At 43.7% G+C, this 27,074-nt stretch overlaps 2 protein-coding genes across 2 annotated transcripts; both read right to left on the bottom strand.

Annotated features, from left to right (window-relative positions):
* Positions 1-1,101: 1,101 nt before the first annotated feature.
* LOC115395658 (beta-galactosidase-1-like protein 2) lies at positions 1,102-15,413 on the bottom strand. The gene is made up of 19 exons (XM_030101288.1): positions 15,320-15,413; positions 14,809-15,004; positions 14,665-14,733; positions 14,085-14,180; positions 13,299-13,407; positions 13,121-13,213; positions 12,940-13,021; positions 11,888-11,952; positions 11,721-11,805; positions 3,622-3,759; positions 3,396-3,476; positions 3,217-3,326; positions 3,000-3,146; positions 2,652-2,723; positions 2,477-2,555; positions 2,275-2,362; positions 2,086-2,197; positions 1,304-1,420; positions 1,102-1,188 (listed from the first exon to the last, which is right to left on the bottom strand). Exons 1-19 carry the CDS (start codon positions 15,411-15,413, stop codon positions 1,102-1,104), a joined length of 1,920 nt encoding a protein of 639 aa, XP_029957148.1.
* Positions 15,414-18,406: 2,993 nt separating this feature from the next.
* On the bottom strand, positions 18,407-25,484 carry ei24 (EI24 autophagy associated transmembrane protein). Its single transcript, XM_030101644.1, has 11 exons — positions 25,382-25,484; positions 23,642-23,778; positions 22,426-22,571; positions 21,583-21,643; positions 21,305-21,371; positions 21,105-21,229; positions 20,426-20,545; positions 20,209-20,320; positions 20,016-20,127; positions 19,816-19,890; positions 18,407-19,728 (listed from the first exon to the last, which is right to left on the bottom strand). Exons 2-11 carry the CDS (start codon positions 23,681-23,683, stop codon positions 19,566-19,568), a joined length of 1,023 nt encoding a protein of 340 aa, XP_029957504.1. The 5' UTR covers positions 23,684-23,778; positions 25,382-25,484; the 3' UTR covers positions 18,407-19,565.
* Positions 25,485-27,074: the final 1,590 nt, after the last annotated feature.

Here is a 27,074-nt window from a genome sequence, read left to right as displayed (position 1 = left end):
AACTCCCGGCATGGATCCGGAGTAGGCGAGGGCAGTCAGAGAGTGGCCCACACCCACCAACAAGAAGGAGCTCCAGCGATTCTACTTTTACCACCGCTTCGTCTGGGGCTCCAGCTTCACTTTATCCTAGAAACCAGACAAAAAAAAAACATAAAGCCAGATGCCAGGGTTCTGTCAGGGATCCTCCGGACCCTGCCATGCATTCTTGATTCTCTTGTGTGTTGCTCTTCCTTCATGTATCCTGTCCTCCCTCTGTACCTCACCTCACCTCACCTCACCTCCCTGTACCAATCTTCCAATCATCCTATTGCGTCTCATCTCCTCCTCCTCCCGTGTTTATTTAAGCTCCCCTGTCTGTCTCCCCGTTGCCAGATGTCCTTACCTTAACCGTCATCCCACGACTCCTCGTGCTACCTGTGTGTTTTGGATTACCAGTGTTTCGTACCTGTTTATGACCTTAACTAATCTTCTGCCTTTGCCCTTTGGATCTCTGTGCTTGTCGGCTGGTTCTTAATAAACGCTTTGAGAACTACTGAAGCCTGAGTCTGTCTTTGAGTCCACCGTTGGTCATGACATTTATGAACCTCATTATTTCAGATCTAATCCTTGTGGAGTTGAACAGATGTGGGAACAAGAGAAAAGCAAGAACAAAAATCTTCGAATGTCAGTGACAAGGTTTTTTTTTTCTCTCTTTTAATGCCAAAGGATTGTATCTCTCCTTTAAAAAACACAACTCTTTTATACTGATCCAGAACATAACCTGCTCTGGGGCTGGTTAGCTGTTCAGAGGAAGTTGCTGGGTGATTTACCCCGATGAGAAGCAGCGTCACAGAACAGAAAATCCAGAGTTATCTCTGAAGTTACCTCATTCAGAGAAAGGTATTAAACTAAGTATATATATATATACTATTTGTTGTGCTACTTTTGGCTCCAACAATCTACATGTATCACTACTACTGTCTCATAAGACAGGATTTTCTGCAGCTAAGAACTGTTCCACTTTCAAATTTTGTTTTTGAAATACCGGTACTAAACCTTGAAGGCGAGGGTATGATTTAAAATAATAAAACTAAACTAAATTCCAGTGTTTGTGGATGATGGTCACTGAATGTCTGCTGCCATGCCGAGGTCTGGCATGTCCTCGAAGTGGACCTTGAAGTCTCCCTCCTGCTCCTCAAACACAAGGACCTGGTTTTGATTTAAAAGACAAAGGAAGACAACACCAGGAGATTTCTCATCACAGAATGGCCTCAATCTCAGCATATTATCAGACATCAACAAAGAAATGAGAAAGCGGTCGTACCTGATTGATTCCACTGTTGAGGAACGGGCCTGGGAGGTACAGAGCCTGCTGAGGGCCGATGGACCAGTACCGGCCCAGATTCAGACCGTTGATAAACACAACGCCCTTTTCCCAGCCCTACACACACACACAAATCAGTCATTGTTGAATACTTCTCTTCAAACAAAAAGAAAAGGCAAAAAAAAAAAAAAAAAAAAAGGTGACTTCTACGGAGTTGGACATGTTTTGAAAAAGTCTGATTTTCAGTGACTTTGACTACAAAAGGTTGAAATTTTTACTTGAAAATTAATGTTAATGTGTAAACGGGGCTGACAAAGAGATGACGAAGCAGCAGGACACGTCCTCAACAGGTCTTCATTTCAACTTCAATAGTGTGGATTTGGAACAGTCAACCACTTTTTGAATTATGTTAATAAACAAAGAAAACCCTGAGCCATGATCAAGAACTGCGTTTTCTCCTGAATGTTATCACATTTGGTGCATGTTTGATGCAGATGAAAATGGCAAATACTGGCAAGAAAAACAAACAGAAAGCTCTTAAAACACTGCGAGAGAGGTCATTCTTTGATATGAAATGTGCTGATAATTAGTTCATGAAAACATTGTAATCAAGACAAAATGTAAAAATATTTTTAAAAAAAAACTTGATCTCAGAAGAATTTGGAAAACTGTCCATCCTCATCTCTCTCCTTCTGTTTCTGTTTTTCATCTCACCATGTTTTACATGGTTGATGAAAACTAGTTTCCACTCTGAATGACTCTTCATGTTTCATTTCACTCACCGGCAGCTTCATGAACGTGTCGCTGGGATATCCATATGCAAACAGCCTTCCCATGAAAAACCCAGGAAACACGGGATTTTCAGGAAGACTTTTCCAAGGTGCCTGGTAAAGACTGAGAATAGGACATTTCACACACTGCTGCAGAGAAATGAAGGTTGCACGCTTTCTGATTCAATCAGGCATACAAACCTATCAATAAAGCTGGGTTTCATATCCAGGCTGTATATTGTAAAATCCCGCAAGGGGACATTGTTTAATAAAATGTCTCCCACTAGTCCTGCAGGAAAACAAATCAAATTTAGCTTGTGAACAACCAGCTGTGTGCTTGAGTGATTTCATAGCAGGCATAACACAGAAATCGTTTCGTTTTTTTTCTTCTTCTGTCAATCACCCTTATGTTGCTTGTCAAGGTCTCTTCCCTGGTGAACGCGGCCGCAGTTCTCCACCAATAAACTCAACGTACGCCGTTCCTGCAGGGGTCGATCACTTTTATGGCTTTTGAATCCAAACAGCCGACGCATCAGCATCCGTTTCGGCCATTAAATCATTGGCGTGTGATGCCATACCTTACCATCAGGGACCGCCAGCTCCAGGCTCTGGCGCTTGAAAAGGCCGATGTAGACTCTGTCTACAAACACCTGGGGCAAAAATGATCAAGATATTATAACATGGAATGAAACACATAAGCTCAACTTTGCTACATAGATTTTTAGTTTCAACTTTCTAAATATTTGCAAAATGTCTGCATTGTCAAAAACCTTCTTTCAACTTTAATGTCAGGTCCATTAAACACATTTAGGATTGCAGTTTGTGCAACGAATAGATTTATCATCTAATACGAGGCAACTGCCTTGACTGTCAGCAGGTCAGAAAGGTGAGAGGTCATGCCATCATGTGCAGGGGAAAGGACTCACCAGGGCACGGTCTCGAACATTGTCTCCGGACTTCAGCAGTCCTCCACGACTGATCTTAGTCTCATACAGGGTGTAGCCATATGACTGGCCATTTCTGTTGTTCACGGGTAGATTCTCCATGCTGACGGGCTTCTCTGACTTGATTGGCTGCAGAGAGACGTGAATAATTACTGAAATCTCTTTTTATAACAGATAACTTACATATAATCCTCCATACTTCCTCAGTGAAACTCAAAGCCTCCCATAAGGACAGGTGATGGTAGGTAATCGCTGGTTCATAGGCCTCCCTGTAGTGCAGAGCAGGCATGTCAGGGAAAGGGTCCCCTCCTGCCCAGAGAGATTAAAGCCAATCAGAGGGTAAAGGTCAATCGCTGTGTGTCCGTGTGTTCAACTCACTGTTGTATCGAGAGAGCAGATCCCTCAGGAGGTGATACTTGGGGGAGTATTCCCCAGCTTCGGTCAATGGAGCGTCATAATCTGCAGAACAAAAAGCTGGAGGTTAACTATTGTGCACTGCCATCTGCTGGCTGTGAAAGTCAATACTGTTAAAAAAAAACAATACATGCAGGACTCCTTATTGGCTCTGCAATGGCAGAGCATCATTCTTCAAATGGGAACCAACCGTAGCTGGGGACTAATGCTCTGTAGGAAGGATCAGACAGGGCGCCGCTCATGAATCCAAAGCTGGATCCTCCGTGAAACATGTACAAGTTGACAGACATGCCTCTCCTCAGAATCTCCCTTACGGTGGACACCATATCTGACAAAAAGCACGAAAATGGTCACACGGTAAAAGCAGTGCGATCTTTAAGCCTTTAACTTTGGTTTGTGTTAGAGCCATTTACAATCTGTTCATTCCGTGCATTTGATTACAGTAATGAAGTTGTTTAAAATAATAATATATTTTGTAAAGAGGTTCATGATCATATTTTGTATTGTTTCGTGTGTTTATTATTTATGCTTTTAATTGCTTAGTGAAGCTCCTTTTGACGCCCTGCAGTTGGTCACGTGAGGCGCATGGTTTATTCATGTTCAGGGGCACATGCGCAGTGTCATACAGTGAATTGGAGCAGGACGAGGAGCTACAGTTTTCTGACCGATTGGTTGCGTCAAAGTTTTTTGTTGTACTCCTTAGGTTTTGGCAGTTTTCAGTAACGGATTGTGTTATTTTTGTGGCTTTATGGTTTAATAAATGGAAATCGTTTTTATATCCGTTTTGCCCTTTTTTCTTAATTGGAGTGGATTTTGCGCGTCAGAAACTTCGAGTCCTGCACAAGTGGCGAGGTAAAGTTTTTTTTTGTAAGATATCTCGCCACTACATTTGTCAGAAAACTACTCCAGAGCAAGAGGATTTATCAAGAAAGGACATGGGCTTAATTGGATACATGCTGCGCTGCTTGCAAATGATCGGGAGAAATGGAAACTTGGAAAAAATGCCGCTGCTGGATTATTAAGGCCATCTGTTGGATCGGGACCAAAATGGATCGTCACAAGAAGTGAGCAAACCTTCAGGTATGGAAGAACAAGAGCTTCAGTTACAGTTATTGGATAATTATGAGTGACTTTCATCAATACATTGCTAAAGGTGCATGGAGATTTTGGCAAAGCACTTAACATGGAGCAATCAGAGATGGAACAAGATGCAAAAAGAGTGTTGAAGCTTACTCATAAAGCATTGGAGGAGAAGCTTAACCAGCTTAAAGGAACAAGGAAAGCTAGGTTGGGCTGTCTTACAAAAGGAATAAAGCAAATTGAAGTTCTTATGGAGGATGATGATAATGCTGACAAGGTGGCTGCAAAACTAAATGATTTTGCAAATGCTTATATGGAGTTCTGTGCAGTGAATAACAGCATTAAAGGACATCTTAATGATGAGGAACTGCTCAGTGATCAGGAGCAGTGGTTTCAGCCAAAGGTCATGTACCTGAAAACCTTTGTGGAGAAAGTGAACAGTTGGCTGGATGAAGTTAAAAGGAGGTCTGAAGAAGCTAAAGCGGCTGATGAAGAAATTGAGCCAACAGACAGTGCTTCATTGATGTCGTCTAAACATGGCAAAAAAAAGAGTGGCAATGTATCTGCTGTGGCATCTTCAAGTGTGTCTTCTACTACATCCTCTGCCAGGCTCAAGGTGGAAGCTCAGAAGGCGGCTTTACTAGCACGTGCTGATGCGTTGAAATTGAAACAAGAGCTTGAGAAAGAGGAGGCAGCACTTAAGGCAAGAAAAGAGGAACTGGAGCTGAAAACACAAATTGCTGAGGCTGATGCAAAGCTTGAGGTGTTAACTGTAAAGGAGCCAGCTCGTAGTGCTTCTGCAGAACCTGTGGATGGAATGGTTGCTTATCTAAATGCTGCACGCCGAGGGTATGAGGGCAGCATCAGATCTGTGCAGCCAAATCCAAATAGAGATTTCAATACCTCCACGGGGCCAGACATTATGCAAAATGCTGCATCTCAAATGGGTTCAAATACTGTGAACAGAAACACTCGGCCAGATACAGATTCACATGGACATCCCAGTACAGGACAAAACAAAGTTGCTAATATTGGGGATTTACTGAGTGTCATGCAGCATCAAAATGAAATCACAGAACTTCTAGTCAAGCAACAGAAGGTGTCTACTCTCCCGCGATTGGATATTCCCATCTTTGATGGAGATCCTTTAGAGTTTGGTTTCTTTATGAAAGCCTTTGAGCATGGAATTGAGGAAAGAACAGACAGCAACAGAGACAGGTTGCATTTTCTTGAGCAATACACCCGCGGCAGACCAAAAGTTCTAGTCCGGAGTTGTGCGTATATGGATCCAAACAGAGGCTATACAGAAGCCAAGAAGCTTTTGAACAAGCATTTTGGAAATGACTACACCATTGCTTCTACTTACATTGAAAGAGCACTGAATTGGCCTGTCATTAGGTCAGAAGATGGAGAAGCTCTCACTGCATTTGCTGTGTTCCTCGCTAGTTGTTGTAATACAGTAGACAGCATGGAGTACATCGAGGAAATGGATAGTCCCACCAATATGAGGGCAGTCATCTCCAAACTTCCCTTCAAATTAAGAGACAAGTGGAGGGGGGTTGCTTGTGACATCCAGGAAAGAACCGGAATGAGAGCTAGGTTTGCTGATTTGGTTAGTTTTGTGGACAAACAAGCAAAAATTGCTTCTCATCCATTGTTTGGCAACATACAGGATACTGCCTCATTCAGGGATGGTAGTAAGCCTAACCCAAGAAAGGAAAACACAATAAGAGTAAAAGAGAAGAAAAACATCTTTGCTATGGATGTAACACCAGTGTCAAAAACCACAGATCAGGTCAAAACAGCTAAAGAAAACACTGACTTCACAAGCAAAAAACAGTGTCTCTTCTGCCATAAAGTAGGCCATAATGTGGATGTATGCAGATTTCTCAAAGAAAAACCTCACAAAGAAAAACTGGAGTTTCTCAAAACGAATGGGCTGTGCTTTGGATGTTTGTCACGGGGGCATTTGAGCAAAGGCTGTCAGCAAAGGCTTACATGTCAAACATGCTCTCTGAAGCATCCTACCATTCTGCACTTGAACAAGGAGGTAGCACCACCCCCTGGTGGTGAAAGAGAGAATAGCCAGCCACAGGCAGCACATTCACTGATTCCAACTGATAGTGAAACTTGTGGTTACACTGGGGCCGGAGAAGCATCCTGTGCAGTTTCTATTGTGCCAGTGAAGGTCAGGTGCATAAAAGGTAATAGGACAGTTGTAACCTATGCATTCTTGGATCCAGGCAGCACCGGAACATTCTGCACAGAGCAGCTGATGAAAGACCTAAAGGTAACAGGAAAAAATGGCAACATATTGCTCCGCACCATGGGAAAGGAGGAGTTAATCAACACGCACATTGTCAAGGGGCTTGAAGTGAGCAGTTTGGAGGGAAATGGGTTTGTGGAACTCCCCCAAGTTTTCTCACAAGCAGAAATTCCAGTCAAACAAGAAAGCATTCCAAAACAAAGTGATGTTGACAAATGGCCATATTTGAAAGAGGTTCAGCTTGAACAAGTTGATGCAGAAATTGGTTTGCTGATTGGAGCAAACGTCCCAAAGGCGCTTGAACCATGGAAGGTGATTAATAGCATGGGAAATGGTCCGTATGCCATAAAAACTGTTCTTGGCTGGACAATTAATGGACCTTTGTTCAGAGAGGGAAACTACTGTAAAGGTGATGCTGAATGGCCTGAGGTTACAGCGAATAAGATCTCAGTTGCAAGGCTGGAGGATCTTACTCAACAGCAAATGAAGTATGACTTTCCTGAACACCATTTGACTGGAAAACTGGAGATGTCTAGTGAAGACAGAAAATTCATGGACTCTGTTTCACAGTCGGTGACATTCATTGATGGCCACTATAGCATCAGTCTACCCTTTAAGGAGAAAAATGTTGTATTCCCAAACAACCGTGCTGTTGCAGTACAGAGGATGGTGAGCCTGAAGAAGAAACTATTGAGAAATGAAAAGTTTCATGAAGAATACAAAAAATTCATGACTGAAATGCTGGAAAAGGGATACGCTGAGGAGGTCCCCAAGACAGAAGTGGATGAAAACTGTGATCGGAGATGGTACATTCCGCATCATGGGGTATACCACCCAACAAAGCACAAGTTACGAGTGGTGTTTGACTGTGCGGCCTCTTACCAAGGCACTTCTTTGAACTCCTGCTTGCTACAAGGTCCTGACCTGACCAGCTCCCTCATTGGTGTGTTAACAAGATTCAGGCAGGAGCCAGTTGCCTTCATGTCTGATATTGAAAGCATGTTCTATCAGGTCAAAGTTCCCAAAGAAGACACAGACATGCTCAGATTTCTATGGTGGCCGCATGGTGATCTTAGCCAGGAACTGAAGGAATATCGCATGGTGGTTCATCTGTTTGGTGCAACGTCGTCACCAAGCTGTGCAAATTTTGCATTAAGGAAGTGTGCTGAGGATAATCAGGAAAGTTTCAGCTCAGAGGCAAGAAACACAGTGCTGAAGAACTTTTATGTTGACGACTGTCTCAAGTCTGTTGCCACTGAGGAACAGGCAGTTGCTCTCATTCAAGATCTTCTGGCTTTATGCCACTCAGGCGGCTTCAAGCTGACTAAATGGATTTCCAACAGCAGAACTGTGCTTGCGTCATTACCTGAGGATGACTGGGCTAAGGAAATCAAGGAACTGGACATGAGAAAAGATCAACTCCCTGTTGAAAGGGCTTTGGGAGTTCAGTGGTGTGTGGAGTCAGACACGCTGAAGTTCAGAGTCATTATTCAGAACAAGCCACTGACAAGGAGAGGAGTGCTTTCAATGGTGAGTTCAGTATATGATCCACTTGGAATTCTGGCTCCACTCATCCTTCCTGTGAAGCACATTCTGCAGGAGCTGTGCAGAACAAAGCATGCTTGGGATGACAACATGCCAGAAGCTCTCTCTCTACAGTGGGAACAGTGGGTGTCAACATTGCAGCATTTGGCAGAGTTTCAGGTGGAGAGATGTTTGAAACCATCTAACTTTGGTGAGACCATATCAGCACAGCTGCACCACTTTGCGGACGCAAGTGAGAAGGGATATGGTACAGTCACCTACCTGGTCTCCAGAAACAAGCAGAACCAGACACACAGTGCTTTTGTTATTGGAAAAGCCAGGGTCGCGCCTCTGAAACCAGTTACCATACCTCGACTTGAGCTCACAGCTGCTGTCGTAGCAGCAAAAATGGACATGGTAGTGAGAGAAGAACTGGATCTTAAACTGGAGGAGTCTGTCTTTTGGACCGACAGCACTTCAGTCCTTCAGTACCTCGGAAATGAGAGTGCAAGGTACCACACATTTGTTGCGAATCGAGTTGCTGCAATAAGAGACAAATCAAAGGTGTCTCAATGGAATTTTGTGAACTCCTCTGCCAATCCAGCAGATTTTGCTTCCAGAGGACTTGCTATGAATGCCTTTCTAAAGGCAGAAACCTGGATCAGGGGTCCAGACTTTCTGACAAAGCCAAAATCTGAGTGGCCAGATATCCCGCTCAGCATGACTCAGCCCCTCAGTTGTGATCCAGAGGTGAAAGAAGTCTCTGTTTGTACACTTTGTGTCAGTGAGAATATGGATGCAACCTCCCAACTCATTAAGCATTATTCGAGTTGGTATCGCCTTAAACGTGGTATTGCATGGTTCCTCAAACTGAAACGCATGTTGAAGCTCTTTGCCCAAAAGAGAAAGGATGTAAAAACATCTCTTGAAGAAAGAAGACTCGATGAAGAAAGTCAAAGGATTGAGCTTGAGAAACAAATGACGGATTTCAAGGTTTCATGTCCCAGCCAGTCCATCTCTGTGAGTGACATTACAGAAGCTGAGTTGGAGGTGGTCCGTTTCAGTCAAGCTAAAAGATTCCACAAAGAGATCACCATGCTTCAGGAAGGAAAGTTAATGCCAAAGGACAGCTGTCTTTATCAGCTGTCACCTGTCATTCAGAATGGCATATTGAGAGTTGGTGGCAGGTTGAATAAGTCCGCAATGCACGAAGAACAAAAACATCCTGCAATCTTAACCAAAGATATGCACATCACTTCTCTCATTCTCATATCAGTTCATGAAAATCTTGGACACAGCGGCAGAAATCATGTTTTGTCAAAGGTGCGGCAGCAATTCTGGATATTAAGAGCACATTCAGTCATTCGGACAGTTCTGGCAAAATGTGTAACCTGCAAACGGCAGCGTGGAAAACCAGGAAGTCAAATCATGGCAGATCTACCCAGTGAAAGACTTGTACCTGACGAGCCGCCATTCACAAATGTTGGCATGGACTATTTTGGTCCTTTTGAAATTAAAAGAGGTCGGACCATGATAAAGAAGTATGGTGTGGTTTTCACCTGTTTAACAATGAGAGCAGTGCACATTGAGGTTGCAAGTTCTTTGGACACGAGTTCCTGTATTCATGCACTGCGCAGATTCATTGCTCGCAGGGGGCAAGTCAAGATGATTCGTTCTGACAATGGAACAAACCTCGTAGGTGCAGAACGTGAGCTGCGAGAGGCAGTGCAAGCTTTGAATGGTGCAAAGATTCAAGACGCTTTGGTAGCCAAAGGCATCACTTGGAAGTTCAATCCTCCTGCAGCGTCACATTTTGGTGGTATTTGGGAGCGGCAGATACGAACCATAAGGAAGGTCCTCAACTCAGTTGTGAAACAGCAAACAGTTGATGAGGAAGGGCTGCAAACCTTGCTATGTGAAGTTGAAGCGATCCTAAATAGCCGTCCCATTACAAAGGTTTCCAGTGATCTGAGTGATGTGGAAGCTTTAACTCCAAATCACCTGCTATTGTTGAAAGCCAAAACACCATTACCACCAGGCGTCTTCGACAGGAGTGACATTTACTCCAGACGCAGGTGGCGGCAGATCCAGTACCTGAGTGATTTATTTTGGAGACGCTGGACCAAGGAGTATTTGCTGACTTTACAAGAGAAGCAAAAGTGGTGTTGTCCAAAACGGAATATCACTGAAGGTGACATTGTCCTTATCATTGATGACACAGCCCCGAGGAATTCATGGGTTATGGGTCGAGTGATTGAAACATTGGAGGACAGTAGAGGATACGTTCGACAGGCGAAGGTGAAGACCAGCACAAGTGTTCTTCTTCGGCCTGTTTCCAAGCTCTGTATGCTGCTTGAGGCTGACATGTAGCTTTCTTTTACATGTCACAATAGAGACAGCGGTAAAGGCTGGTCTCCAACGGTGAGTCATGTTCTGGAACCTCTGACTCCATTTTCTCTTTTTTTTGTTTTTTTTTTGCACACATCCACCAAAAAGACTGTTGAAGAGTTCCTGTTGTTACTCAATTTATTCTGGTTTTAAGGAGGACGAAGTTCCTATATGGACAATATGTTGTTTGTTTGAAGAAATATTACTTGTATGGCTCTAAGAACTTGTAATGAGTAATTGTTTTGTAGTTCACAGGCACAATTAGGGGCCGGGATGTTAGAGCCATTTACAATCTGTTCATTCCGTGCATTTGATTACAGTAATGAAGTTGTTTAAAATAATAATATATTTTGTAAAGAGGTTCATGATCATATTTTGTATTGTTTCGTGTGTTTATTATTTATGCTTTTAATTGCTTAGTGAAGCTCCTTTTGACGCCCTGCAGTTGGTCACGTGAGGCGCATGGTTTATTCATGTTCAGGGGCACATGCGCAGTGTCATACAGTGAATTGGAGCAGGACGAGGAGCTACAGTTTTCTGACCGATTGGTTGCGTCAAAGTTTTTTGTTGTACTCCTTAGGTTTTGGCAGTTTTCAGTAACGGATTGTGTTATTTTTGTGGCTTTATGGTTTAATAAATGGAAATCGTTTTTATATCCGTTTTGCCCTTTTTTCTTAATTGGAGTGGATTTTGCGCGTCAGAAACTTCGAGTCCTGCACAAGTGGCGAGGTAAAGTTTTTTTTTGTAAGATATCTCGCCACTACAGTTTGGAATCCTGCAGCGGAAACCTTTGTGGACTGCTGCTGACCTGTTTAACTGGAGCTAAGGTCACTTATTCAAATCAAAGTTCCGCTGATGACTGAGCATTTGTCATGCAAAACACTGCTATGGTAGGATAGAAATGTTGTGTGCGGGTATTAAAAACAGCTTGAGATTCTGCATGTGCTCATTTACCCTGCCTGAAAAGAAGACTAAATGGATTAAATGTTACTTGAAAGAAAGGTAAAAAGAAAAGCGTCATCACTCCTGACCCTCAGGGGGCAGCACATGGTGGAGGTCCCCCCACACGTCGTACCACCCGGTCCAGTAATCCATCACCATGGTGGGGCCGTTAGGCTGAAAATTAGAGTAGAGAGGAGTCAGTCTGTGTCCTCTGTGACACACAGTGAGAGGGTGTGTGAGGGAAAGAGACACAGACCTGGACGGCCATCAGATCCTGGATGTCTCTCTGATTCAGCTTCTGCAGCTTCAGGGACCGGACGGCTACAAGACAGGAGGGAGCATTGAAGAGGTTTTCAAGAGTTCAAGAGGTTTCGAACAGTTCACGTTTACAGGGGTGGGGTGTCAAAGGTTGAGATAAGAGTCTGGAGCACGGGTGTAAAACACAAGGTCCGTGGGCCAAAAACAGCCCACAAGAGGCTCCAATCTGGTCCTTCAGACCACCCAGAAAAAAGTGAAAGTTTCAAAGAAAACATTGAGTTTGGAACAGACTTCTTCAGAGTAGCAGACACAACACAACGCTGAGACTTGAGCTGAGATATCGGTGAAGCTGCTCTTGTAAACAAGCATTAGTGTTTAAGCTATACTGTCAGCAATTTACTTAAAATAAAAAAAAAAAGTAGAAACACTTTGGATGTTTCAATGTATTTTGAACCAGAAAGTATCAATAAAATGGACTCAATGTTGAGATTGTAGTTATTTTCAATCTTAACTTTTTGACTTTGTGAAAATGTCCACATTTTGTCCACATACGCACAGTGTGCCACAAACTGGCCTGCACAGTATGTGGACTAAAATGAGTTTGACACCGCTTGTCTAGGGTGTGAAACTCACTGTAGTCCAGAGGCAACGTAAAGCCCCAATAAGCCTTGAAGTTGAAAATCACCAAGACAATTAAGTAAAGTTTCAAAATGAGTCCATATTTAATGTCTCTTAGTGCAAAATGCAGTGAAATGTCACAGAACCAAGTCCTCTATTTGCTGCACTTTGCAGTCTTCATGCGCATTTTTGCACATTCAGCCTCACAGTCTGGTTTGATGCTGATGATAATGAAGCTGTACAGCTCATAAGAAATCTCAGCTCAGGTCTCAGTGCTGCACTATGTTAGCTCCCTCACTAAAACACCATAATCAAATACTTTCATTGAAAAATCAAGTTTTTGTTCTCATTTTCTAACTTTTCAAATTCCTCTTGCAGGTCAGACTGGACAATTAAATATTTAGGCTACTCGAAGGTCATAACTTACTGTACCTCCTTCCACACCCCCAGATTTCAATGTATTGTGGTTGTCTGATGTGAGTAAGAGCTCGCTGATTCCTCTTGATTGTAGAGCCTTTAAAGATAACCTTCCATATTATAATGTTACACGTTTATTGAATACAATCACGTTTTGTTATCTTAAGTCTACATTGAAGGAAATGTTGGACTTTACCTCTTTGATGAAAAGCATGTAGCTTTGGTCCTTGGCATATGAGCCGTATTCATTCTCCACCTGCACTGCGATGATGGGACCTCCCTTCTTGAACTAAGACACATGAACATTTTTCCATGGGTTTTACAAGTTGGATAAATCGCTGCCTTTTAATGATTCTATCTCTCTAAAAAGTGACCTGCAGTGGAACCATTTTCGGTATGAGTTTGTCAAAGTAAGCGTTGACGGCCTGAGTGAACCCTGGGTGCGTTGTCCTCAGCTTCATGCTGCCGTCTCGGAGAAGCCAACTGTAAAGAAACGAAACAACAACAACAAAAAGAAAATGTATTTGGTCAAATGCAGCTTAAATTTTTAGATCTGCTAAGTTAAGACTGAAACAATATAAGAGAAAACCAAAGGCGAGCACACGGGCATTCATAAGGACAAACACCCCAGTTGAATTGGTATTACAGTGAGTCTCAACTCTAAAACTACCAAGTCCAGGAGAACATGGTCTGGGACCAGGACCAGGACCAGGACCAGGACCAGGACCAGGAGAATGTGGACTGGGAGTCATGACACTCTGGAGGAAACCCTTGTTATTGTCCACTGAGCATGTGCAGAACTACTACTTCAGTATGGCCGTAGTGAACATGTTATTGATTGATTGATTGATTGATTGATTGATGTCTGAGTTTGGTGAGGGCAATCGGAAATAAAAACACTACTAGTGAAAACACCAAGCACAAAACTCTACCCTATTAAACATCTTGTTAGAATGACAGCAATTTAAAACATGCATTAAAAACAGTCATCAGCTCTCACTGTGTAGCATTAACTACTCCTGTTCTTATAAAATTGATCTTTGTTATTGCAGCTTTTTATTACTCTCATTACCTAACTATAATTAAATCATTAAAGGGGAGGCACAAGACGTGAACATATACGTCTTTCATCCTCAGACGGCAGAATGAAGCGTCGTTACCTGGGCAGTCCTCCCAGGTCCAGCTCGGAGGAGATGTAAGGCCCTGGACGTAAAACCACCCACAACCCCAGTTCGTCTGCCAGACTGATGTAGGCTCTGAGGGACAGAGGGGGAACGCTTCAGCACAAACCTGCAGCTTCAGCTCATGCTTAGGTTCAATTTTTTTTAGAAACCCCCTTAAGATGTGAAGTCTCATCTCCAGAGGGGCTCCGAAACAGATCATGTCAGAAGAGAGTATAACAACACAGCAGTGACGTGCAGAGGCAGAATCAGATTAACAAGAAAGGAAAAAAACACTTGTATGTGTGGAAAGTGCTCGCACCACACCCGTCTCACCACAGCACATGGCTGTTGCCGTGGAGATGTGGCTGTTGTCAGGTGAGACTCCGGCTTCTCCCCTGAGCTCTGATGAGATGAGAAAGTCAAAGTATTCCCTACACACAGGCAATACGGGTTGTTTCTGTTTGCTTGTTTGAGCTGGTACAGCTACAGCTGTGGTCCGGAGTATTTTCCACCCCTACTGCATGGCGATGAAGCGTGAGTGTTTTGCATTGCAGTCAAATGAGACAACACTTCTTACTCTAAATCCAGCTGAGTGCTGAAATCAAAGGCCCCCCTCTCTGGTTGGTGCAGACTCCAAGGCACGAATCTGCAGGGATGCACGGCAACCTGGGTTAACATTCCCGCTGTGATGAACTGGCTTGTTAAAACCAAGCCGTCCTACGTTGTGAGGGTGTTGACGCCGCAGGCCTTCATCTTCAGCAGACGGTCCCTCCAGTACGCCCTGGGCACCCGGAAATAGTGGATGGACCCCCCAAGGATGCGGAAAGGCTCTCCTTCCAGGGTGAACTGGGACGTGTTGGCGGCGAGGCCCACCTTCCTGCTCAGCCTCCGGCCCTTGGCTGGCATGCTGGAGGATGGGTCGGGGGTTATTTGCAAGCGACGCTCACATAATGCAGAGCATTGGCTATTGTTCAGGAGTCCGCCGCGTCTCGTGCTCGCAGGAACTTTGCAGACAAACAAAATCACTCAGGGCCAAGAACACATCACAATGGAGAGGCAAGCCAGACTCCCATGCATTAACATGGAAACCATCATTCTTCATACATCGCAATGAAGCTGCTGCTATTATATTCTATGATATCTAGTTATTTACAAGAGACTGATTGACATGGTTGAATAGCAACAACATTAGGGCAACTCTGATGAAGAGATATTAAAAAAAACACACACTCACCTAAAATATCTGTACATGATGAAGCCAACAAGGCAGAGGCAGATGAGTGCATATTTCCGTTTGTGCACATTCCTTACCCTCAGGACAACCATCGGTGGTGTGTTCGACAGCCTCCAGCCACACAGGCAGCGGCTGAGCTGAGTTCACAGCAGCGCACGAGCACATGACGCTGGGCTGAACCTCGCACCGCCTCGTGGGAGTGCCCCTCCGCCGGGGTTATGGAAATCCAGCTCATCAGCAGGGTTCTCCCGTGTGTCCAAGAAGTCTGCTTCACACCAACACGCCTGAGTTATATGTGCGCAATCGCTTTAATATAAAACATGTCAATACGTCAGGTTTGAATTATTCCCAGAAATGGTGTTCATACGTTTTCTACAGATCAAAATATGTGGCAGTAGATGACTTGGGGTGCAGCGATTCCAAAAACCAGCATCGGTGGTGATTTTTGGATTAGACTTAATGGTATTTAATGAACATCTGTAACTTTAACATTAACTCACTAAAGAATTAGTTAAGCACAGGACAGCTCCACAGTAAATGAGAAAAAAGACCCCTCATCAACACCACATCTGTCACATATGGGTGAAAATGATCTGAATATTTCACTCAGGTTTGTTTTGGAATTAAGTGAAACCTTAAAATGAATTAGCTGATATAGAGTTAACAGAGCAGTGCTGCATACAAGACAAGCTTTCCTCCCAAAGAGTCTCTGAAATCATTACAAGTCTCCCTGAGGCAATCAGAATCTGCTGAAACTTTAAGCTTTGTGAAAATCGTGTGAGTGTTTTAAATGGACAGCTTGGGAAATAAATGGCTGGTTTTGGAGTGATTTAGATTGCAGTGCAGTTTCTTTTCTCATGTGAACTTATTGAAAATGAACTGTTTGGCCCTGATTCACACTGCAGAATGTCCCTGAAGGCGTCAAAACTGTCAATGAACACATATGGAATTGTGTGGCAAAGAAAAAAAAGTGTTGACTAATGAGTGTGAGATGTTTAACACTTTCTGTTTAATACAATTCCATTCATGAAGTTACTGAACTCTATTATTTTTATTGAATAATTTTTTTAAAGAAGGAACCCTTAATTCACACACTGAATTACTTTGAATTATGAATTCATTTTACTGATGCTGGAATTTTTTTTGTTGTTTTTTTAGGTCTGCTGAAATGTTTGCTCCTCTGCCGAGACTTCACATTGGAGCTGATCCTCTACGGCTGCGTGGCTTTTTTTTTTTTCCTTCTGGTCATCTTTGGTGATGAGGCTGGCTTTTTCTCACACTTTCTTGAAAGCTCCAACTCTTGAAGCCCCCGTCTACTTCTGGAAGGGCTGGCAGTTCTTCAGATCATCCTGGCACTGAGCGAGCTTCCGCTGGTATGAAATGAGGCTTCTCCTCAGCTGCTCCTGCTCCGCCTCCAGCTGCTTTTTGATGGCTGCCTCGTTTTCCTGCTGGCTGAGCAGAGCCTTCTCCATTGTGGAGATTCTCTGGGTGAGCTGCTTCACTTTCTTCTTGTGACTGGCGCAGAGAGCGCTCCTCTCTGCGGCCAGCTTCTTCTCTCTGATGTTCCACTGGTTTGTCCAGTTCTCTTTGCTTTCAGCAATGCTTTTGTCCATCCTCAGCTCGGTGACTTCCCCTTCCTTCTCAGCTAGCTCCTCTCTCAGGCATCGAGCCTCGGCCTCCTGGGTTTTCACGGCCTCTTTCAAGGCGTTCACCTCCGAGGTGAGTTCGTCCACCCTTCGGTCATGCTTCTTCTGCATTTTTGCCAGCTTTTGATCCACCTTCTTCCGCTGCTTTTCCCTCTGTTTGGCCTGTTGCTCTCTGCGTTTCTCATACGTTGCCTTCCCAGCGTCTGTCTTCATCTTGCTGTGATTGCTCGTTGCAGGAAATTGTGTCTTCAGGTTTGCAGCCTTGGTGGTGCGAGAGTTTAGAGCCTTTCTCAGCATGTTCACTTCAGCAGTGAGCTGCTTCACCTGCTGGTCGTGCGCATCCTGAAGTGCCTTCATCTCTGATATCACCAATCTGCCTCTCCTCTTCAGCTGGGCTTCCCAGTGGTTGTTACAGTTAGTAACTTCCTGTTCCACGTGCTGTATTATCTCTGCAATGCTGCTCTGGATGTGTTGCTCTTTTCGTTGTATGTGCAGGCGGAGGTCGGCGTTCTCGGCCTCGGTTGCTTTGAGCAACGCTTTCAGATTGTCCACCTCGAACCTCGGCTGGTCGGCTTTCTGGCTGAGGCGTGTCGTCATGGTCGCTTTGCCTACTTGAACTTTCTTCATCTTGGCACCCAAATTCTTATCGGCTATAACAGGTTTGTGCTGCTTCGTGTTGACTGTGCTGCAGGTCGAGTGTCGAATGAGTCTCTGACGGCTGTGTTTAACCTTCAGGTCACTTTGATTCACTTTCCTCTGTGACATCATCACAACAGATCAGTGTGGTGTCATAGAGGCGTGATAAGGAAACTGGTCACCATGGCAACCGTTGAGTTTTTAGTTTCAGTGGGTTTTTTACAGTTCGGTGGCGCCACACCGTGCACCGGAAGTACTGATGGGCCAGCCCCGCCCACTTAAGTAGTTCCAGCCCTACCTCGCAGTTTGAAAGAAAAAAATCTAGACCAATACGTTGTTGATGGAAGATGATAGACTGCTTGAAGGAATTATTTTAATTACTTTTTACAGTACATTTCTGACTTATTGCACATAAATACCAATGAGTTTGCATCATTTGATCTTTGTTACTTCAACCACATTTACAGATATACGCTACCAGTCAAGTTCCAAAACACCTTTTCATTTATTTATTTATTTATTTATTTTAATTTCCTTATTTTCTTGACTAATTACATCGCTGAATGCCAACTGGATGCCTGCAGGTCTGCCCGCGCAACCCAAACTGCAGCGGTGGGTGTTTTTCCGGTTTCTGCAGGGGGCCATCTATCTGAGCAGATAAATTTGCCTCGTCTTCAACCAGCAAATCTTATTTTGTGTTTTACAAGCTACAGAATCACACCAGTCCCGGACTTGACGCTCTTCATCGATGCAACGGCTGAGTTTCAAATGTCAAGCGGAAGAAATCCGAAACACAAGTGATGAAATACTGAATACTGACCAATTTTATTGAAATTAGACGTATTACTTTTACAAAACCTCACTCACAAATATCAGTCTGCACAAAGACTCGTCTTACAATAGATTGCACACCGGTCCGAAAGTCACGTCCTCGCTCCACAGCCAGGAGACCAGAGGCGTGAGACAGAGTTTTGGGGGGTCCAGGGGCTTGCTGTGTGGTGTTGGTGGAAGGCTTCTGACTCAACATTCAGGAGGTATTAACATTATATACAGCACAGAAAACAAAGAAACAGCCAATCGTCTTTGGGGATCGCTTCTTTTTGCATGAGCTCGCTGCAGGAGGGGGAGGGGCCTCGAGCAAGCAGGTGGAGGCTGATCACCCGTCTGTTAAGAAGTGAAGGCGTTAGCGGTCTGACCCCGTTCTTTTTCAGCTCATAGCGTTGAAGTGAAACAAGCACAACGTAGATGCAGCAGTTTGGCAGTGTCGTCTCAACTATCAGCTACTGACAAGGGCTTCGGCGGCTTTTCCTTCGCTGGCGTCGCCGTGTCGGAAGCAACGTCGGACTTTTCCATTTGGGATTAGACACCAAGCGACACTTTCCTCGACACACAAGAGTGACTTAGTGATTTGGTTTCCTTTACAGGACGTCAGTAATCTTTTTATTTCTTTATTGTTGAGCAGCTTTCAATGTGTAAAACCAACATTAAAAAAAAAAACAAAACAAACAAAGTCCTCCCTTTGTAAGTGTACATCACTGTTCCTGGATCTGCCCGGACAGCAGAACGTGTCCGAAACCGGTACTGCAGGTCAACCCCAGCTGTGCTTCGCTTCCAAACAAGTCTCATCCAAGTTTAAAAAAAAATAAAAAGTCAAATAAATCCTTCTCGAGTCACAAGTTTGCTCAAACATATTAAACGACATGATCTGTTGTGCTGTAATTTATTAAAGGAGAGTCACTCAAATGGCACATTATACAAAAAAAAAAAAAAAAAAGAAAGAAAGAAAAACCATAAAAGACAGGAAGTCTAGAGCCGAGTATATAATGTGTTTTGAGTGTGAGGCACAGGGCAGTCGATTATTGTGTCACACCGAACATGTCTGGTCAATGAAAAGAGCCCGAGATCAGATAAAAACATGTAAACCCTTTCGTACTTAAACCACCTTCGTCTTTAAGCCGTCCGTCACTGGGTGGGCAGCAGTCTGTGGCGGCTGGGGGAGGTGTGGGGCGACGCCAGCCTCTCGGACGAGGCGGACGAGGTGAGGGACGACTGCAGGTGGACCGTCTTGTGGAAAAGTTTGTTGCTGATCAGCACGACGAGAGAGAAGAGGCGCAGCTGGAAGTGGCTGGAGGGGCAGAGACGCGACGGGTGAGCGGCGCCGGGGGACCAGCGGCCCGAGTTCTGCTAACAGGTGTGTTAATGCGACACTTACTACAGCTTCGTGGGCGTCTTTGCCTCATTGGCGCTGATGATGAACAGAGGGAACAGGATGGAGAACAAGCAGCCACTGTGGACAAAGAAAAAAAAAACCATGGCAGACCTGATTAGCAATTCTCTGGATTGCTCTCCCTCTTCTTGAATTGCCGCATTGTGTTCGTACTGTCGGAGATCATCAACACAGCATCGGCTAACCTGATGATGTACGAGGAAGGCAAGGCAGTCAGCAGAGCCATCGGTAAACCAAAGCCGAAGTAATAAGGCCAGTTCCTCTCGATGTTGGAAAGCCGTTGGTGCATCTCGATGCCTGAAACAGACAGACTCTCTGGGTGTCACGAGGAAATCCAGAGGATAGAGCTGATGTGCCGAAGACGGCGGAGCCTCTCACCATGGTTGAACCAGCGATACTCAAAGCAGTACAGGGAGTAGAGCAGAGACATGTGCAGGAGGCTGACCATCTGACCAATGGCATCGATGGGGAAGAGGCTCACAATCATACCCTGCACGACCACACAAACACACACACACACACATCCATGAGGAGAGAGGGTGGATGTTTTCATTGAAGCTGTCGTTGGACAGGGCTTCGATCTATAAATCTGTACCTGAATGAGGAAGAGTGCCTGGAGGAGGAGGTTAAACAGCATGTCTGCGATGATCTTACTGACGCTGGGGAAAGGCTGAGCTTTACAGCCGGACACTTCGAAGGCGAGGTCGGCTATATCCTGCAACAGGGAGACAACTTACTGACGCCTGAGTCACACAGTGAGACCAAGACAGACGCGAGCGTCTGGAGCTCAGTGGTGCAACGAGGGATCAACTCCTCAAATCTTTTAAAAGCCCAAAAAATAAAACCTACAGACAAAATTTATTATTGAATGGGTTTCCTCTGATGAATGCCGGGACATCCGTTTAAAGATATGATACCCAGTCCACGTGGGATAACTTCCTGATGTGATGCTGAAGCTAAACATGCCATTCAAAACATAAATAAAACTTACAAATTATTACAGTCTCCTAAATCACAACCATGATCCTTTTCTGACACTTAACTTACTGCTGCAAGTATTACTTCCTGTTGTTAATTTGAATATAATAAAGGTTTAGCTCAGTGTTTTGGGAGGCTATATACATGACAACGGTACTCAGAGCCACTGAAAACGGCTCCTGAGGTGGAACTTTCCAAATACATCATCATGTGAACGCGGTGTGTAAACCATGTCTGCGTGTGCGTTTGATGTGAAACCGTGCAGCAACGTCTCCAACATGAAAGGTGGGCCTGACCTGGAACCAGATGGCGTTGACTATCTTGCTGAGGACGAAGAGGGGGAGAACCCAGAGCGCGCTGAAGACGGAGGTCAGGATGAACTCTAACCAGGACCACACACTGCCGTGGAGGGAGGGGTCACCTGAAGCCACCACACAACAGCTCTGTTGGCAGACGGCTTCTACTGATACTGTATGAGATTCAGTCACATACATACCAATGATTTTTGCAGTGAGAGTCTGCAGCAGTGGGATAAACACCCGGTAGAAGAGAAACAGACTAAGCTGGAGAGACACAACAATTACTCTTCAACTCAAGGTCATCCGATCAGCTGTGTATTAAATACCCGACAGTTTTCAAGTTAACAACAAAGACGAATAAATCCATTTGTGTAACAAATTTTAGAAGACATAGAAGTACAGTAATCTAAACAGAGGACTAAGTTTAAATGTCACATGAGAGAGAGAGAGAGAGAGAAAGGATTTCACAGCTCACCCAGAACACTCCTCCGTTCCAGGCGCAGCACTGGAAGATCCTGCTGGCTACTTTGGGTTCACTGTGAGAGGAAACAGAAAACCAAACTGAAGGTGAAGGTTAGAAGGAAACTTACACTTCACACTTACACTTCATTTAACGGGACGTTCCTTAGTTGACCAGAGTCAGACCAACTCATGCAATTTCAGGTCATTTCAAATAAATACACTCCAGAACAACACTGATTAATAATACTGAGACATTTATAATGTTATAACAGTGTTAAAGCAGGGATGCACCGATACTGGCATCGGAAAACTTACGCTGAATCACAGCGTTCGATGTGCGTGATTTGATGTGATTGCACAAGAATAAAACGTCATGAGTGTGCACCATCATCCTTTCCAAACATGATCGAAGCCCTCGCTCTTTGGGCATTTTTGTGTTTGGAGAGAAAAAAGGAGGAGAATATAGACGAGGTCATGGCTCAGAAAGGAAGGACAACTTGAGCTTGAAATAAGTGCAGGGTGGTGCTGATCGGTCATGCTGCATTTCTACTGGCTTGTTAGCTGACAGAGGTCGCAGCAGCAGTCACCATCACCTCAAATTTCTGACAGTGTCAGAATTTTAATCGCATGCTGTCTTTGATCAAGTAACCATTTAACATCAGCTTTGTTGAATTGGCAGAGAATTCCAGTCGTCCAAATGGTGAAAACGTCACATGTTTTCTGATAAATAAGCACATCCTGCCTCATCAGAGGCTTTCCATTTAGTATTTACCACCACATGAATAAATGATTCAGCGCATTTGACTCAGGCTCAGTAAGAAAGCGAAGCAGGGCTCAAGCGTTCGTGGCGGCCTACTTGTCTGGTTTGCGCTCCTCACTCTGTGCCCGTCTCTGTGCCAGGGCCCCGCTGGCCCTTCTCCTCCGCTGCTCTTCCCTTTTCTGCTGGATGCGGGCATCCAGCTTGGAGATCGTTCCAATCCCCAAAATGGAGTCCTTGATCCCCTGAAGAGCGCAGACAGAGAAAAAGAGAACACCCAAAACGTCTCTGTTAACCTGATGCTGTTGAGAACTCATGGTACACGGTCTGATATGAAAGTGCGTTTCAAGTCCTGCAACAGAAAATCTCTGAAAAGACTGGAAATGTTAACTTTGTTCTCTGCCGGAGAACAGCTGGGTCGGGTTCAAGCTGAGGGTACAGACTGATAAAGATGAAGGTGATAAACATGGAGACTGAAGTTCAACCATCCTCATTTGTTCTGGACAAACAGACACAAAAAAGCCCCGTTACTCTTCAAACACGTCGGCCAGAGGCCACTGTGTCAGTTTAACTGGAGAGAAGTTGGCTGGTTGTGGTCATTTTCTATACTAATTGTTTGGATTAGTGAGAAAAAAAGAAATTTCAATCATGTCCACTCAATACAACAACAACAAAACAAAACGCCGTGAAAATTTACATTCAAAGATTATTAAGACCCTGTTTTACCGGTCAGGCTCATTAAAGGAGAAATTGGGCTGAACTAAAATTTATCTGACACCCGTGGTTTAGAGAATGACTGTATGGACGTTTTTAGCAGTGCTGTTTGTGCTTTCAGTCTTTTTCTCTCTCTTTTAAACACATAATGATACAAAGCGATTCCTAATAGCAATCTAAAACTAGAACGGAGGTATGAAAAGAAAGAATGAAGGAAACATATGTCAATCCAAACTGAAACAGTGAGAAAATTGATGATAGATTTTGATAAGTTTCTCATCTCTGGATACTTCAGGATTGAAGTTACACATAACAAAGGTCTATATTTTTGTGTTCGTCCTTCTTACATCTAAAAATAGTCCGACTGTTAGCCTGAATGTAAAGAGACTGCATGTTTCTGGAACATACTGTATGAACTTAAAATATGCTGCAGTATGCCAATAAAACCTTTAACAACTACGATCTTGTTCACCCAAATATAGAAACCCTCAGACGTCTGTGACGTTACAGAATGGTGCTGAATAGCTTTGTTGTTGTTAATGTGTTTCACTTTCAGTCTCCGTATACCATACACCACACTCAACCGCGAGTGTCTGCTTACCGTCGCAACATTGCGGAGGAAGGCCCTGACGCTGTCTGTCATCTCTGGACCAGCTGCAGATCCATCAACTGCAGAAGGAGGGGGGGCTGGTGACCTGGTGGTCCGCTCTCATGGCAGGGAGGAGCTCACCCAGTAACCTGGAGCAAATGAAGGCCTCGTTTATACCACAACGTTTCAACTGATTATGTATCTTTTTGTGTTTTTGCTTCAGAGGAGTTTTGCGTTTGCACGGCAAGGTTGTGAAAATCATGTTTGTTTACACGGAAACAGCAGAATGCACATGTGTACACGTGCAGCAGCAGCATTTTGGTGCATTTCCAAAAATATGCATTTTCAGTGACTCTGAGCACCGTTGTCGTGTAAACAGACACCAAAACATGCAATGGAAGTTTTGCATTTTCATTTAAAAATGTTGCCATGACTGATAAAACAAACAATGACAGATAAAAATCTGTAGGCAAACCCTGTGGATAGTCAGTGCAGGTTCAGTCGTGATGAAAAAAGACAATCCAACCATCACGGTCCCCTTCTAAATAAATTTAGTAAAGCTCCCCAGTGTAAAGTGATAGACACAGAAGCAGACATCTATTGACAGTAGACGTCACTGCAGTGTCTGTGTCTGACTGGCCCTCAGGTTTTTAAAGGTGTCTGCCTTACATAGGGTACAAAGTTAGTACATGTCACAACTAACAATTGCTACACTGCAAGTATGGTGGCTTGATTACTCCTTTATTGAACTCAGTCAAACATGCTGGAAAAAAAAAGATGAACAGCAACGACAGCTCATCAAACTCAAAGAAAAAATTATTACATGTTGAGAGACGCTTCCCTGGAGCAAAACGTAAGTCAGCCTATGGTAGTAGCCCTATTTCATGAGGCCTCTTGGAAGCAATACTTGCCCACCCACCCCCACCCCTCGACCTTCAGGCAGCTCAAACCACCATGATCCCTATAACTCACTCCACAAGATTCAATGTATGTTATTATTATCTAACTTATGAAATATATCCCAGACTTCACTTTGGCACACGTTCAATGATCAATGTATGCTACATTTCCCAACAATGGTAGAACCTCTGAATGGTTCTTAGGAAAGTATTACAGATTAAATAATTCAGCACGGTTTATTATACATACATAAGACATTAACTTCCTATCTGGGAGACAATCCTCCTGAAATAAACATGCAAATTAACTGTGTTGTTGCTATAAAACCAAAAGAAAGTGTTATAGAGTGCTGTGTCATTAGCTAGCTGAGGGAACTTCATAAGCTACATTATTTGTTTAACAAATATTCATGTTGTTATGCTTCTTATCATAGCTTGGAATGTGTCTCAGGGTCATGTTAAACAACACTGCTGTTAGATAAACTTCATAAAAAAGGACCAAAGTGTATTGTTTAATCAGTCAGTCATTTTTTAATGACACTATTTGATGAGTGGTCGATAGCAGACAAACTCATATAGGTGATATCTACCACCTTCAACTAGCTGGTTTTCTCTAATCTATTGGGAATTTAAAACACAAACACTCAGTCTGTGTAGACTGCTCTACGTGATATCTCTGCACTCATAATCTGACTTTTGGTTTGGTTTGTTTTGCTGCTCTGCTAGCTCGACTGAGTGTGTTGCTAGCTAACAGATACCGCTGAACAACTCATTAAAGTGTTGTGTTTTGGCTCCAGACAACGCCTCGACGCGCGGGGAGAGAAACCTCAGCTGACCACGGTGTCTTTCTTACCTCATGCGACGGGCTCGGGGTTGTAACAGCTCGGTTAAATTCGTTTTTCCGCTGCCTTAATGTAACAACAACAAACAGCCCCAGACACTCACGTAGCTGGGCCGAGCAAAACATATGGCGCAAGCTCCAACCGCGGAGCATGATGGGAAGTGTAGTCCTCGCAGTCGCAGCCATCATGGGTGTAGTCCGACACGCCACACAGGAAGATACATAATATTCATACTTATCAACGGGAAAATAAACTATTACGAATTGTTTTATGAATTAATCCCTTCAATCTTTTCTCAGAATTCTGATATAAAAAATAGACTTAACAATTTTGTTTGTTTTTCCCAAATCGTCTTCATCCATCCAAGAATTAATCTGGGTGCAGCAACCAATCACAGCTCACTAGCGTTTCAATTGAAAATAAATGCATCGTTTTTGCATTTTGTTTCAGAGAGGTTTAATATTATCCACAGCAACATTTTGAAAACAATGTCCACTGAAACCGCAGAGAAGCTGAAAAAGACATGGTTCGCATGTAGGGCCACTAGTGGACTGTGACTCTGAACTATAGAATTACCAAGTCCCAGGAGAATATGGTCTGGGAGTCACGACACTCTGGATGTTGCCATTGTTGTTGTTGTCCATCTACTTGCACATGGGCAGAACCATTTACTTATATATTCATGGGCATGGTATGCAGTAGCAGCATTTCAGAAAAGCTGTGCATTCCCGACTTTACATGATGTCAGAGTGTTTTCATTTGTCTGTTTCCATTTCTCTTCATTTTTTTTCCCAGTGAAATTTCATCTGAAGAATATCCAACCTTGAAACATTGTAATTACAAAGCTGAATTTTCATGAAAAATTAGCAGACACTCCCAGGACAGTTACACAATTACTAGGAAAGAGTTTTTTTCAGCATTGATTTTCTCATCAAAAGTGCTCTCAGTTCATCCAAAATGTTAATGAAATCCCAATTCAGAATGTTTAACGAAGTAAAACTGAGACTTTGTGTGACTTATAGCTGTTGTTGGGTTCTCGTGGCACAGTCGCTTGCTTGATGTTGAGTTCATATAACAAATGCTTGCTTGCTCTGAGCAGAAGACACTGCATAATTCACTTTAACGTAACGCTGCTGCATGAGAAGGTTTGATGATTGGAAAAAATGTTTTTCTCCGAGGTGAACCTGTGTGCAGATATTCTTCATGGGAATAATTGGAAACTGGCTCTGAGACTAAAAAATGTCAACGTGACCCATCTCCTCATCACTCCCTGGTCCCAAGACTACAAAGCTACTTGTGCTCGTCCCCTTTCTGCCCGTGCGACTCCCAGAAGCCCCCCCGCCTGCAAGCAGATGAAATCATAAATACACAGCGCTGCTGTGCTGATGCTCAGGTTAGAGTATGAGACAAAGACCCAGAATTCTGTAAAACTTTGCTGCATTGATTCTTCACTGCTTGAAGAAATAATAAAGTTTGGAGAACTTTATTTCTGTCTCAGTGTCTCTCATAATCTGGTACCAAAAGAGTCTGTGGACACGGACGTTGATACAATTGAACAACAAGACAAAGTAGGTTTATGGTCTTTCATTTACTCCTAGTGAATGAGTTTGATATCCACATGCCTATTTTGATACTGTTCATCTGTTAAAATGAGAACAATAAACTACTTGAGATTCACACAAACAGTTCTGACATTTAAAAAAA

The sequence above is a fragment of the Salarias fasciatus genome, chromosome 10 (assembly GCF_902148845.1).
Source record: "Salarias fasciatus chromosome 10, fSalaFa1.1, whole genome shotgun sequence".
In the NCBI taxonomy this organism is placed as follows: Eukaryota; Metazoa; Chordata; class Actinopteri; order Blenniiformes; family Blenniidae; genus Salarias; species Salarias fasciatus.
The sequence above is the reverse complement of the archived record's forward strand: the minus strand, read 5'-3'. Positions and strand labels throughout refer to the sequence as shown.

Coding starts and splice junctions, on each gene's coding strand:
- ei24 (XM_030101644.1), bottom strand. CDS start 23,683: ATGACAGACAGCGTCAGGGCCTTCCTCCGCAATGTTGCGACG. Junction 21,230..21,304: donor TCTCACTGCAAAAATCATTG/GTATGTATGTGA, acceptor TGGTGGCTTCAG/GTGACCCCTCCCTCCACGGC. Junction 19,891..20,015: donor CCTTCCTCGTACATCATCAG/GTTAGCCGATGC, acceptor CTTTGTCCACAG/TGGCTGCTTGTTCTCCATCC.
- LOC115395658 (XM_030101288.1), bottom strand. CDS start 15,413: ATGGTTGTCCTGAGGGTAAGGAATGTGCACAAACGGAAATATGCACTC. Junction 3,147..3,216: donor CTTTGAGTTTCACTGAGGAA/GTATGGAGGATT, acceptor GTCTCTCTGCAG/CCAATCAAGTCAGAGAAGCC. Junction 2,363..2,476: donor CCTTGACAAGCAACATAAGG/GTGATTGACAGA, acceptor GTTTTCCTGCAG/GACTAGTGGGAGACATTTTA.